Source organism: Cryptosporidium bovis (assembly GCF_009768925.1).
Source record: "Cryptosporidium bovis isolate 45015 chromosome Unknown contig_8, whole genome shotgun sequence".
In the NCBI taxonomy this organism is placed as follows: Eukaryota; Apicomplexa; class Conoidasida; order Eucoccidiorida; family Cryptosporidiidae; genus Cryptosporidium; species Cryptosporidium bovis.
The window spans coordinates 344,407-357,951 of NW_027124998.1; the positions used below are offsets into that span (position 1 = coordinate 344,407).

The following is a 13,545-nucleotide window of genomic DNA, read 5'->3' on the forward strand; positions in this document are numbered from 1 at the left end:
AGATAAATTAAGTTTAATATTGATATTTATCGTAAATTTTCAAAAATTTGACTTGCTATCTTACTTTGTAGATCAGTTTTTCAATAGTGTATCGTATATATCATTAAGGTGAATTAATATTTGGATTTTCTTTCAAACCAAGGTTTTGCATCTAACTTTAATTTGTAAGACGAATAAGGATGGAAGCTAAAAGAATTCAACAAGGAACTGAAAGAAGTCTCTCTATTGTAGGAAAAATAGGAGGCGAATTCAAAGTACAAAAGAAGCCAGAATTTGTTGAAAGACGTCTCTCAATTTTTAAAGCCTTGTACGAGAGGCAGAATGCACTGTTAAAAGAGAAAGCCTCCAAAAATGAGGCAATAAAGATCACTCTTCAAGGTGGTGATAAGAAAGATGGAGTTAAGTTTCAAACAACTCCAATGGATATAGCAAAGCAAATATCAAAAAAACTATCGGAAAGTTGCATTGTTGCAAAAGTTAAATATTCTTCTCTGGATGTTGTTGAGGATGAAATTAAGGGCATCGAAGATGATGAGGTTGAACAAGCCGATCAAGATGTAAAAGAGAGTGAATGCTGTGGATCTGAATTCAATAACAAGAACTGGAGACTATGGGATGCAAATCGTCCTCTTGAAGGCAACTGCGAATTATTGATTTTGACATTTGATTCAAAAGAGGGACGTGGTGTCTTTTGGCACTCATCCTCTCACGTTCTGGGGCAGTGCTTGGAAAATGAGTATGGTGCTCAGGTTACAATAGGACCAGCCCTGGATCCAGGTTTTTACTATGATTCTTACATGGGCACCCATAGCGTAAGCAACACTGAATATTCAATGTTGGAGAACTGCGCCAAGAGTATTGCTTCTGATAAACAAGTGTTTGAAAGACTTGAGTGTAGCAAGGAGGAGGCTCTTGACTTATTCAGAGATAATCCATTCAAATTGGCTCTTATCACCTCAAAAATTCCAGAAAATGCTAAAACAACAGTTTATAGGTGTGGGTCATTTGTAGACTTGTGCACGGGTCCACATATTCCTCATACCGGGTTGATAAAGGCCTTTAAAATAATGAAGAATTCGGGTTGCAATTGGCTTGGAAATACCGAAAACGATGCTTTGCAACGAGTTTATGGTGTATCTTTTCCAGATAAAAAGGAATTGGATGAGTACGTCCATATGTTAGAGGAGGCAAAAAAGAGGGATCATCGTCTACTCGGCTCTAATTTGAATCTCTTTTTCTTCGACCCAAGTGTCTCTCCAGGATCCTGTTTTTGGCTCCCAGCAGGAGCCAAAATGTACAATAAATTGATTGAATTTATTAGAAACGAATACAGAATCAGAGACTTTACCGAGGTAATTACTCCAAACATATTTAGCTGTGATCTTTGGAAAACTTCAGGTCACTATTTTGCCTACAAGGAAGACATGTTCCTATTCGAGGTTGAAAAGAAGGAATGGGGTCTAAAGCCGATGAATTGTCCGGGGCACTGCATAATGTTTAAGTATATGAATCCCTCTTATAAACAACTTCCTATTAAACTAGCGGACTTTGGTGTATTACATAGGAACGAGTTTTCTGGAGCTCTTAATGGCCTAACTAGGGTAAGAAGATTTCAACAAGATGATGCCCACATCTTTTGTGCTCCCGAACAGATACAAGAGGAGGTATTCAAGGCGCTTGACTTTCTCTTCTTCATCTATGGCCAGCTTGGGTTCAAGTTTGATCTCTTCCTCAGCACGATGCCGAAAGAACACCTTGGTACAGAAGAGCAGTGGAAAGAGGCAGAGGACTCTTTAAAGGAGGCTCTTGACAAAACAGGCAGAAATTGGAAGATAAATCCCGGAGATGGAGCTTTTTATGGCCCAAAAATCGATATTATGCTTTGGGATGCTCTCAATAGGCAACATCAGTGTGGAACAATCCAGTTAGACTTCCAACTTCCAATTAGGTTTAATTTGCAGTACAGAACCGACGAGTCAACTGCCTCCAATAATTGTGATAGCGATAACTCTGATACAGACAAACAGCAACCAGTTGCGGTTACTAATGACTCCCCAGATGCCGTCAAACAAGGTTTTAAAAGGCCAGTCATCATCCACAGGGCCATTTTAGGTAGTGTGGAGAGGATGTCCGCTGTTATCTTAGAGCACACAGCTGGAAAACTCCCATTTTGGCTTTCACCGAGGCAAGCCATAGTGCTCTCTATCTCAGAGAAAACCATTGAATACGCAAAATCGATCGAAAGAGAGCTCAACAGAAGGGGATTTGACGTTTCTGGTAACTACAGCGGAGCAACTATCAATAAGAAAATACGCGAATCTCAGCTTCTTCAGTGGAACTACATGCTCGTCATAGGCGAGAACGAAGTTAAAGACAAGAAGATCACAGTCCGTTGTAGAGACACAACTGTTCCCCAAGAAGTCTTGACTCTTGAGGAACTCATCTCCAAGTTTTCCTCAATGGGGTTCCCCTCCAGTCAAGCCAATCCTTAAGGGATTGATTTTGTTCAATCTTTAACATTAATCAGTGCACATTACCAATAACCGGGTACCACTTCTTCTACCCACGTCTCCTCTCAAACTTTGGACCTTGATTATCCCCACACTCCAACATGTAATTTCTGCACTATCCATTATTTATATCTTCCACATGAAATGTATTAGTACGTTGTGGCGCCTATTTGATTTCTTTAATAGATGGACATGGAAGTATTGTGTGTGGGTTGTTGTGGAACATAAGTTTCTTGTCTGTGCATAGTTGTCTATTTTATTCATTCAACTGGTTCCGTTGTTTCATAGTTTATTTTAAATCATTGTCTCCTTCCCTCTCTTTTTTCCCTTTCTTGAGGGTTTTCTTCAAACTGAGACCGAGAATCTTTTCTTTTTTCTCTTAGAAGCAACAGTAAGACATCACCATAGGTAGTAAACCCGGGGACGATACTTTTCCAATAATTGAATCTTGCAGATGTCACCATCTAAACAAGAGAGTAAAGGGGCGTGTGTGATGGTTTTTGAGAAAATCCTCGACGGGCTTGGTGTAAGTTACTTCTTTTGGGATAGTCTAGTCAAAAAACTTCTTTGACATTAATACCACCAATGTAGTGGCTGACCGTTAATACTGATTACATAAATGTCGACATCCCGTACAAACAACTAAAAATTTTCGTGATGACTGTTTCATTCATTATTATTAGATATTGGGTTCCCAGTTCAGGACGGCTTACATAGCCACTTCGGAGGTTGTAAAGGGAAGTGTGTATCCAATGAAGGAGAATTGCATTAGGAGGTATTCCGAGGCAAATCCCACTTGGGAGAATATTGGAAGTAAAACGAGTTTACCGAATAATGAAATACCGACTTTTACAGAAAATAAGGCAACTGAATCCTTATTCTCCCAATCAAGTTACAGATCGAGATTTTAGTTCAATTGTATTTTTCAAACGAATAACTCAGTTTTAAATCGAGATTGATTTCCGAGAGTTGTTGGTACTGATGAGTTGAGATTTATTATAGTGATACTTTTTTTCTTATGTTCTAATTTTAAATAGGTAAGTAAATACTATCAAGTTAAATACGGTAATATTTAAAAAAAAACCAAACGTACTTAACCTTTTCCTATTTATATTCTATTTAGAGATAACTCCAATTTTGTATTACGATCTAAATAAGTAGAGGCATCAGCACTAGTAAATAGAAACTTAGAACCGTAATAATTCATATGTTTCATGAATTAATCCACAAGATTGTCCACATCGATCTTTACATTAACATTTCTATTCCTCTTTACCTTCATCTTCATAGTACACTTTTATCTTGTCCTTTTTTCCCTGTTTCCTTCCAAAATTGCAGTAATTGGCTATCGAACATTCTGAACACTTTAATATGCTAGTTAGACTTTTCCGTTGAAACTGGAGTGACTATTCACAACCGGCTCAGATGTTGAAAAATAACTTCTTATCCTCTGGTTAGCTTACCTTTGGTCCTATTGGTTTACAAATGGTTTGGCCAAATCCGACAAATACCCTATTTATCTCATTCCAGTATTTCCTTAAATTAAAGTATTAATGATGGCCCTTATAATCACGCTAATTAATTTAATAACCTACCTTTGTAGTCTCCTTTCCATCTCCTTTTCAGTCTCCAACGGAGTTGTTGTTTTTATCCACCCAATTCTATTAAAAATTCTATGCATATGGGTATCTACAGAAATCCCAACTACAATCCCAAATCCCTAAAATAAGAGACAATTTTATTGTTATTACTATTTTTACCTTTTACCACATTAATTAACTCACAGTTTGTAGTATTAAATTTGCCATTTTAGGTCCAATCCCTGGAAGCTTCACTAATTGTTCATATTTGTCTGGAACTCTTCCAGAGTAATTTTCAATAAGTATTTTTGATATTTCTTTTAAATTTTTGGCCTTCGTATTATAAAACCCAACGCCATATAACAACTCCCTCAGAGATTCTACGCTTATGTCATTAATTGATTTTGGAGTTAGCCCATATTCTATTAATCTATTCATACAACTAAATGTAACTTGATCTTTTGTTTGACTTGACAAAAAAGCCGCGACCAACACGTGAAATCTCTGAAAACAATTCAGGTTATTCAGTATTTTGACTTCTTACTTGATTCTTTTTCAAAAGAAAACTTAATCGAGAAACTTACCCATTCATCCTCTGGTAATGTCCTATTTGCTATAATAGGGTTAAAAGTTATATATCAATCATTTTAAACGCATAAATTTTATACCTAAATGTACAGGCAATTAACTGAACAAAACTTACCGAAAGATTCACATCCAAATTCGTCAACAGGTGCATTTCCCTTAGAATTTCATATAAAATTAAATAAATTCGGCAATTTAATTATCCCAGGAATTAATTTGTATCACAATATTAAATAAAAGTAATTTAATTAATATTAGAAACGTACTTTTTCCCTCATTGAAATCACCTCTAACAACATTAATTGCCAGTTGCATTTATTAAAAAATTGGCAAAATGAAAATTGTAGCAATTGAAAACTGTTTTTCTGTATTATAAAAAAGATCTGAAACATTACCTCCCCATATCAAATCAAAATTTTCAAGACTATCATCATTACTGTTATTGCTCCTCTTTTTTTTATTCTTAGAGGCCAAACTCATTATAACACACAATGCAAATTATGCGAAAACCAAATACGCCTCCTTCGCAAAGTTGGTCTCCTTTTAAAGGAAGCAATCTTTATTTTAATTATTATGAAACTACGAAGTTATTTATTTGCTTTGTCTCTAAATATTTGTTTTCCAAAGTTGATAACACAAAAGTATTATTGCGGTAGAAAATATAATAGTTATAATTAACCACTCTCTACAATCTCCTTATGTATAAATACAAGCATACAAATTTATAATGTATATATATGCATTATATATTTGTCTTAAAATATTTGTATTTCAATTTTATAGTTAGTACAAAATGTAATAATGGTATAAAATTAATTTCCTTGTGCTTCATGCACCTATTTGTGTTATGTATAAATACGCTACTATTTCATTAATAGTCCAATTATATAATATGTTATGCTATATAAAATACCTAGAGATACATTCACAACCTCTTTTTCTTTCTTTTTGACCTCGATTGTCTTTGAATATTATTTTAATTGTATTAGTCTATTCTTATTTAAAGAAAAAAATAACATACTGATGTTAAATTAACCATTAAAACTACACTTGTTTCTGTTTTTGTTGTTTTGCATCAAATATGTAACTGCATTGTGTTTGACAAGCCCTTATAACCATATCTTTTACATTCTCTTGCAGAGTCCCGAATTTATCCTTACAACATAAATCACAAACCTCTGCCTTGCAAGTTGCATCACTTTCCGGACATACATCAAATGCTTTTGTTGTTCCAGAAATACAAGTTGACAATTGAGTGATATATTCCTTTAATGTTTCCTCTGTCGCAGAATCGTTTTTAGAACATGTTGTCTTACATGAATTATAATAACTCTTGTCAGCAATCATATTTGTATAGTAGTCACAGCATTCTGAACAATAATTGTTTGTACATGTTATTGCTTTCTGTGGCGTTGATCTATACATTTCTTTGCAATGTTGCTCTCTTTGTAACATATGTATATTTGCTGTACATGATTCGTATACTGAATGTGTTGTATCCTCACTTTCTTCATATTCTTTGGTTTTTTCAATATGAAACGGTTCCAGTGAAATGTTGTCAAAGGCTGTATGGGAACATCTTTTAGCCATCAAGCCAACTCTCCCATGAATGTTTTCTGTTTTATTTTCATTATACTTCATTACTTGTTTTGTTGTACCATTATATTTTATTGTATAGACGTAAATGGTCGATCCTTCGAAGTTAATCAAAACACGGTTCCATTCATTTCTGGTATATCCAAATGGTGTTTTCTTCAATAATTGTTTCTTTCCATTTTGTTTCCTCATTAACGTAATCGTCGAGCTTGTTAGTGTAACCTGGTAATAATTATTTTCGTCTAAATATCTAAATAATCCACCTATCTTTCCATTGTCACATGGTGGATTGAAATCAAATGAAAAGTAGCCATTCTTACAAGTATGAGTATTCTTTAACAATACTCTTGATTCATCTCCAGTTTTAACTACCATTGAATTTGATCTTCCTTTAAAACCTTTTACGTATTCCCAATTTCCGTTTTCGTTAATTTCTTCATATGTTGTCTCAAACGTTGACAAGTAACATTGTTTATAATTTGAACACCTTGGTGATCTTGGAGGAGGTGATAAGAAGAATTTTTTGCACGATTTTGCCTTGACTGATATATTATCAAAGTATACACCTCCTACAACACCATTTGAATAAAATCCGATAGTACCTGATAGTAGTCCTTCATCTACTACTTGCATCCTTATACTTCCTGTCTTCACATAAACTCTATCTCTTTGTGCTGTGATTTCAACCTTTGTAAACTCTTTCTCTGGGAGCTTGTAATTCTCTCTGGTTTCCAAGACATATGTAATTCCCTCCTTTATTCTCAATAATCTCACTATTTCTTCTTGATGGTTAAACTCGAGTAAGTAATAATTTGATAAATCCCTCACTCTAAATGCTATACCAAAAATACCTGAAACAGGTGGATACACATCTACATTCAAGCTAAAATCAAAGAATCTTCTATTCTTAATATTAGCAAATGTCCCTCTCGGTGAGTGTTCTGAGGAACCCATAATTTGTGAGTTTTGTCCCAGCAATTTTGATCTACCATTTATTTTTGTTGTTGTGTAACCCCAATCACTTGGACCTTTTTGGGTTCTTGGCATATCATAAACTGAAAATGTGTCTTCAAATGGCATTTTTTCAGTGTTTAATGTAAAACTCTGGAAACCTGTTTGAGATGAATGTATTGCTTCAACATCATCTAATTTATCAAGCAATTCTTTTGTTATTGATTTGTATACACCTGTTACTTTTAGTAATTCATTTGCAATGTGGTCAACATTGTCAACAACATTCATTATTTTTGGTGATTGTGATTTTGTCAGCATTTCTGCTGGTTTCAGTCTTCTTCTCATCTCTAAAATTGCCAGTTTAGATTCTTCTTGTGTAGCTACGCCTAATGCGGGATCTACACCATACGATTCGTCGATATATTGTGAAGCTTCTTTAAGTATTCTTCCCATATTTGGATCATTTAATGAATTCTCCCATAAATCAGTCTTGATTCTTGGAGTAGAAGGTCTTTTTGTTGGGAATTTATGTTGTGTTTGTTGCAATATCATCTTCCCTTGTGTTGTAGCTGATTGAGAAGATGAAGCTTCGAAAGGTGATGAAGTTGTTTTCGAAATGATGTCAATTGGACACTCTTTTGAGATAGTGCTAACTCTAATACTTCTTGATGGTGAACCTGCTAATTTTTCTGATTCAATTCCATTTTTTACTGAACCCTCATATGAATTCTTTGGACCCTCCAATGCGACATTAAACATCCCACCGGTAGTCGATGATATTACACCAACATGCAAAGCTGCTCTACAAATCGAACTTTTTTCTGAATATACACCGTCACTTCCATATATTTTTGTATTATACTCCCCACAACCAGGTGGACATTGTACAAGGATATTTGTGTTAATTGGACCTTCAAATATTGGATTTCTGTAACCGACAGTATCGCACTCAATATCAACATGATTCAATTGTTTTTCTGCTGGAGCAGCATTCGTAGAACAAACAATACCAACTATATTTGAATTCTTTAAATTGAAAAAACTCAAGTAATTTTCACTAAATCCAAGCCCAACAGCATCATTGCCAAATAATGTTGTTGCAGTTGATTCAGGTGATGCCAAGGAAAGCACCAAACTGGATAAATCCGTTGTACCGTCTCTTAAATCTTGATAAGAACCTGTACACTTTCCATCAAAGCAACCATAATCCACTGCTAATGGAATTCCACTACCTTCTGAGAGTTTGTAGCCCATTATGCCTAACGCTGCCTTTATTCCAGATACTTGTTCAATATTCCTTAGCACAATTGGCTCTAAACCTACATGGGAACAGTATTTTCTGATATCTGAAACAGACGATACCGGCGTTGAGGCACCTGGAATCCCACCATCATTCCAAATGTAATAAGAGGCACCAAATTTAATATCACACCAAACCCTAATAGGCTCAGGTGCACATCTCGGAAGGATCCAGTAAAAACCTGAAACAGCATTTGGATTTCTCGCTGAAATTGAATAACAGTCTTCTGCTGGGAAATTCGGTTCGTCACCTGCCTCATGGCCAACACCAACTTGGACTTCTTTTTTAACTGCACCTAACCCTTTTTTGAGTTGTTTTGCATCAGAAATATAGTCTTCCAAGCGTGTGACGTAATCCTTTTTATCAGAGAAGCATTCATCTATCGATGGTAATAATGTATTTATTTTATCATTCAATACACCCAAATTTCTTGTTCTTAGAAGAATATCTCTAGCTGCACTTTTGACTGTTTCTGAAGCTTTAGTGTTAAATTCCTCAACATAATTTAGGAAGTATTTATCTCTTGCGTCTTTTGTTACTGCAGCATCTCCACAGAATGTAACAACTGATCTTAAATTACTTGTTGTTAATTCGATTTCTCTAATACCATATAAATATTTGTCAGAATACTTTCCATATCTTGGATGTGGCTTTTCCATAACTATTTGAATAAAGTCTGAAATAACGCTATTCATCTCAGTTAATGTAGTGTTAGAAGGGTTCCCTTCAACTCTTACAATTTCCTTCATCTGACCGTCTACTTTTGCTGAAATTGCATAGGTAAACGGTGGGAATTCCCAGTCTACTCTTAAGTTTTTTAATTGGTAAGTTCCGTTGGTTGAAAGGTTAATTAAAACTTTATTTTCATCATTTTTTTCAAATGGAACTGAAGCCCAATAAGTTGCGATATCATTGTCAATTGCGGCGTCAAGAGTGTGCAAAGCATCTATAGTTGATGTGGCAGTTCCGTTTAAATAAAGTTTTGTCACTCCAATTCCAGTTCCTGCCTTGTTAACTTGATTTAAACAGGCATTAGTACCTTTAATTTGCAATTGAGAATATTCATTGAATTCCCAAAATGACCTACCATCCTCGGCTTGTTCTGCAATGTCACAATCTTGCAAAACTAACGGCGATGAACCAGAAAAATCACCATTTGCAACAGTCAAACACTTTGGTGGGTTACTTTCTGCACTAATTATCTGCCCATTTGGGCCAATTCTCCATAATTCTCTACCATCACCTGCAGAAATACCGTAAACACATGAATCTAAATCAACTTGGGCGAATTCTTCTTGAATTTTCCCACCAATTACTTGTAAACAATTATCACCTCTTTCATCGGTAATTCCAGAAATGATCATTGCTAATGGCGAACCTGCTCCAATTGCGACAAATTGCTTAATACCAATATATTGGCTTGGCCTCACTTTCATTTGTACCTTCACCGATCTTAAGTCCCTTGTATGGTCAAACATAAAGTTTTCTGTGAACTCTTTTTCATCTTGGGTGGATCTTCTGCTTGGAATAACTATTTCATAGTTAATACCATCTGAAGAAACTTGAATTTGGGATTCTGCTGGACTAGAACTCCAGACAATTTTTAAACCAATAGCCTTCGCTGTTGCAGATATTTCTGCTGTAAAGACCACCTGTTGATCAACTGACAAATCTTTTGCTGATCTCCATTCACCACTTCCCATATTCAAAGCATTCACAGGATCATATTCACCATTAAAAGCAGTTCCAACCAGGGTTGAGGTTGAATGAGCCCTTTTAAAAAAATAATAGTTCGACTCTCCAATCCTACCATTTACTGCTATTACTATACATAGAAAAACAAGTAATAATGATACTTCTTTCCACCTCATCCTTTATTATTTATATTACTCTTCTTTTAGAACTATAAAAATGACTTAAAATTATTTGTGCTTTTGACACAAGAAAATTTTTTAAATCATTTAGGTTTTCTAATAATTTGAAAAATGATTTTCAAATTTTTAGCCACAAGTCAGAATTGTAACACCGGTATACAGACTGCGCATGCGCATGCAATTTTTTTTCCGGTAATAAAATTCCACAATGACAACAAAAATAATACAAAATAAGAATTTACATGTAAATAAAGGTTTTATATTATTCAAGATATTAAATTCCTATAATTTATTTATTGCTATTTCTGGTCAGCTAAAAAACAATTATGAAAAATTTTTCTGAGTGGGGAAATAAATTAAATACTAACTAAAAAAAATAAAATAATACAATGTGTGGATTAATAGTTTAATACTACTACTGTGATATCTCTGGGATAAGCACTCCTTCCTCCTTAATATTCTGCATAGAATTATCGCTTCTATTTGGTATGTCTGCATCGACCTTTTTGGTACTTAAACTCAATCTGACTTGCTTCTTCCTTGGGCAGACATCTACACTCTTTGATCTCTTTCTTTCTTTCTTCACACTTAGCTTTTTTTTTTCTCCCTTAATATTTGAGCCAATGTCATTCAAAGGTTCCGGTTCTTTCTCAGCGGTTGAATTTGCGGCTTGCTCATTCTCAATAGACTTTTTAATACTCTCTCTTTCAAATGTATGATACCATAAAGCACGATATTCTTCATTCTTAGTACAACCAGGACAGTACCAAGTTTTCTGAGGTTCTTCAATAATTTTCAAACAAAGAAAATGAAACCAAACTCCATAAATACACCCGTCGCCAGATTCACATCTAATCATTTTATCAAGAACTGGCTGTTTACAAAAGCAATATTTCAAGGATTCATCGTCGATTGAGTGCATATCAAACAACTCCACCTTTTGATTGTTCGTTTGGGTTGTATTTACCTCCTCTTCAAGAACTTTTGCCTGTATTCGTTTGCTTTTCCTTAATTTTGAGGAATCAATGTTCTTTTGAGAATCATTAGACTTATTATTTTCTGAATTACTTGAATCACAACTTAGGTTGATCTTTTGGAGTTTAATAAATGCTTCACTAATGTTGCTTTTTAAAAGATTGGTCATTTCCAATTCATTCTTTGCCCATTGGAGTTCAAGAGAAGCGCAGTCTTCTATCATTTTTATAAAATAACGCAATATATTAATGTGAGCTCTTAGTTTATATTTCTTTTGTTCGACAGAATCTATTTCTGAAACTTCCTCAACGCTAAATCCATGATTTCTTTGCCTTTTCGAGTCTTTTGTTAATACACATTCCTGAAATTGCTGTTCCAAAGCCCACATTAACCTGGAAATATCATCTTCAAGGTATTCCATACACATTTTTGCGTTGTATTGTAGTTCTTGACTCCTGCAATTTGGTATCTGTGAATCAAAAAAACCAACGTTCTCACTATTGTAAGAAGAGTCTAGAAAATGATGAGCTAATTCTTCATGGTCACTCTCAACAGTATTCCCAGGTACGGTTTTTACAGAATTAAGAAAGCCTCTTGAATTCTCTCTTGGATAGTACTCGCATTGATAACTTGACTCCTTTCTATCTTGATCGGGTGAAAGCCAGTCTGGCTGGATTATATATGGAAAGTGCTGTTCCTTTCCAAATTTGGATATGTCGGAAAAATGACGGGAACACCCCCAGGAGTTGTCCCAGTCACTTTCATCTGAAGAAATCGACGAGTCAGACATTAAATTTCATTTCTCTTACTAAAAATAATTTAGTCTAAAAAAATACTATTAATAGTGTAGGTTTGGCGGTAACGCTCTAATCATAATAGTTTATTTTTCTACAGGTATACACTTTGAGAATCTACAGGTTTGTTTGCAACACCTGAAACCCCATTTTTTTGAGTCCATATCATAGTAAGATCCCCATACTTGGGTGTGGTTTGAGATATAATCATCTTCAACGTATCTTGAGAGTACTTCATTTTTGTGATTCTCAGTAGCAATTTCACCTTCTATTTTTAAGGTAGTAGGCCTGTCTTTTGGGAGCAATAAACTTGAATTTGAGTGTGTTTTTCTTCCATAAAGCTCCGATACTTTTTCTAAAATTCTCATCTCTTCGTCCTCCTCTTCATTGATACTCGCTTTATACATCATTTCTGAGCGAGTAGGAAGGGCATGAAGATGCACACTTTCCCCCTGGTTTTGTTTTTTTAAAGCAAATGCTTCCATTAAAATAATCTTAGAAACGTCTCCTGACTTTCTTATTTCATTATCCCCCCTATAAGAATCCCCGATATTCGTAGTTTTCTGAAATGGGTTCTCTCGCATTGACCTGCTTTTTGGATCGTAAAATGCAGAGTTTGTATCTAGATTGCGTAGATATTTTGCAGTGTCTTCACGAATTCTTAAATTTCTTATATTTGTTCTGGTTTTGTCAGTAGAAACACCAAATGTAGTTTCATCAAAGTCTTTTAATTTCATGTCATCATCTAAATCGTTGTCATTGTTTGAACTAGTATTATTATTAGTTAAAGATTTTTCCACATTTTTTGCTCTATTTTCTCTTGCCAAAGCTTCTATTGCTTCAAATTGCTCAACTATTGGTTTGTAATCTTCAGGCTCAAACCCATCCCATCTGTCTCTCTTTTCATCATGTTTCCTGGTTCTTTTCAGTTCAGGAATTATTTCATCCGGACAAATATCAAAATTTGTCCATTTCGCACCTACTTTTCTTGGACGTTCTAGACAATCCCGAACCTGGTGTGTCATTGAACCACAATTTGTACATGCTCCTTTTCTATATTTTATATATACTTCATTAAGTACACCTCTTTTTGGTTTTTCTTCAATTTCTCTCTTTTCTTCCTTCACCTTTAGCCTTTGATGTTCCAGGGAGTTCTCATTTTGAATATACCACGGAGCTTTTGCAATAAATTGCGGAATATGTGGATTCAACGCCTCTTCTGACTTTTTTGCAAGCTCTTCCGGAGACAAATCATCGTCACTCTCCCTTCCCCCCTGAGAAATCATTAAAGAAGAATCCTTCTTTTATCAAATTATTTACTCTTTCTCTTTGTCTATCTTTTATTCTATCTGTATTACTATTGCATCTTTTTCTCCC

General features: G+C 34.8%; 6 protein-coding genes across 6 annotated transcripts; 2 read left to right on the forward strand and 4 right to left on the reverse strand.

The window, feature by feature from the left end:
• Positions 1–179: 179 nt before the first annotated feature.
• Positions 180–2,492, forward strand: FG379_003375 (threonyl-tRNA synthetase (RNA binding domain TGS+ +tRNA synthetase); the record flags this gene model as incomplete). The annotated part of the gene is made up of 1 exon (XM_067329004.1): positions 180–2,492. The coding sequence occupies one exon, from the start codon at positions 180–182 to the stop codon at positions 2,490–2,492; it is 2,313 nt and encodes a 770-aa protein (XP_067185181.1).
• A 511-nt stretch (positions 2,493–3,003) lies between these two features.
• On the forward strand, positions 3,004–3,421 carry FG379_003376 (uncharacterized protein; the record flags this gene model as incomplete). The annotated part of the gene is made up of 2 exons (XM_067329005.1): positions 3,004–3,036; positions 3,194–3,421. 2 exons carry the CDS (start codon positions 3,004–3,006, stop codon positions 3,419–3,421), a joined length of 261 nt encoding a protein of 86 aa, XP_067185182.1.
• Positions 3,422–3,772: 351 nt separating this feature from the next.
• On the reverse strand, positions 3,773–5,155 carry FG379_003377 (endonuclease III; the record flags this gene model as incomplete). Its single annotated transcript, XM_067329006.1, has 8 exons — positions 3,773–3,874; positions 3,974–4,046; positions 4,106–4,230; positions 4,295–4,594; positions 4,675–4,703; positions 4,794–4,833; positions 4,942–4,964; positions 5,071–5,155. 8 exons carry the CDS (start codon positions 5,153–5,155, stop codon positions 3,773–3,775), a joined length of 777 nt encoding a protein of 258 aa, XP_067185183.1.
• Positions 5,156–5,719: 564 nt separating this feature from the next.
• FG379_003378 (uncharacterized protein) lies at positions 5,720–10,396 on the reverse strand (the record flags this gene model as incomplete). The annotated part of the gene is made up of 1 exon (XM_067329007.1): positions 5,720–10,396. The coding sequence occupies one exon, from the start codon at positions 10,394–10,396 to the stop codon at positions 5,720–5,722; it is 4,677 nt and encodes a 1,558-aa protein (XP_067185184.1).
• Positions 10,397–10,814: 418 nt separating this feature from the next.
• Positions 10,815–12,164, reverse strand: FG379_003379 (Ing1 like PHD finger; the record flags this gene model as incomplete). Its single annotated transcript, XM_067329008.1, has 1 exon — positions 10,815–12,164. One exon carries the CDS (start codon positions 12,162–12,164, stop codon positions 10,815–10,817), a length of 1,350 nt encoding a protein of 449 aa, XP_067185185.1.
• Positions 12,165–12,254: 90 nt separating this feature from the next.
• Positions 12,255–13,454, reverse strand: FG379_003380 (step II splicing factor; the record flags this gene model as incomplete). The annotated part of the gene is made up of 1 exon (XM_067329009.1): positions 12,255–13,454. One exon carries the CDS (start codon positions 13,452–13,454, stop codon positions 12,255–12,257), a length of 1,200 nt encoding a protein of 399 aa, XP_067185186.1.
• Positions 13,455–13,545: the final 91 nt, after the last annotated feature.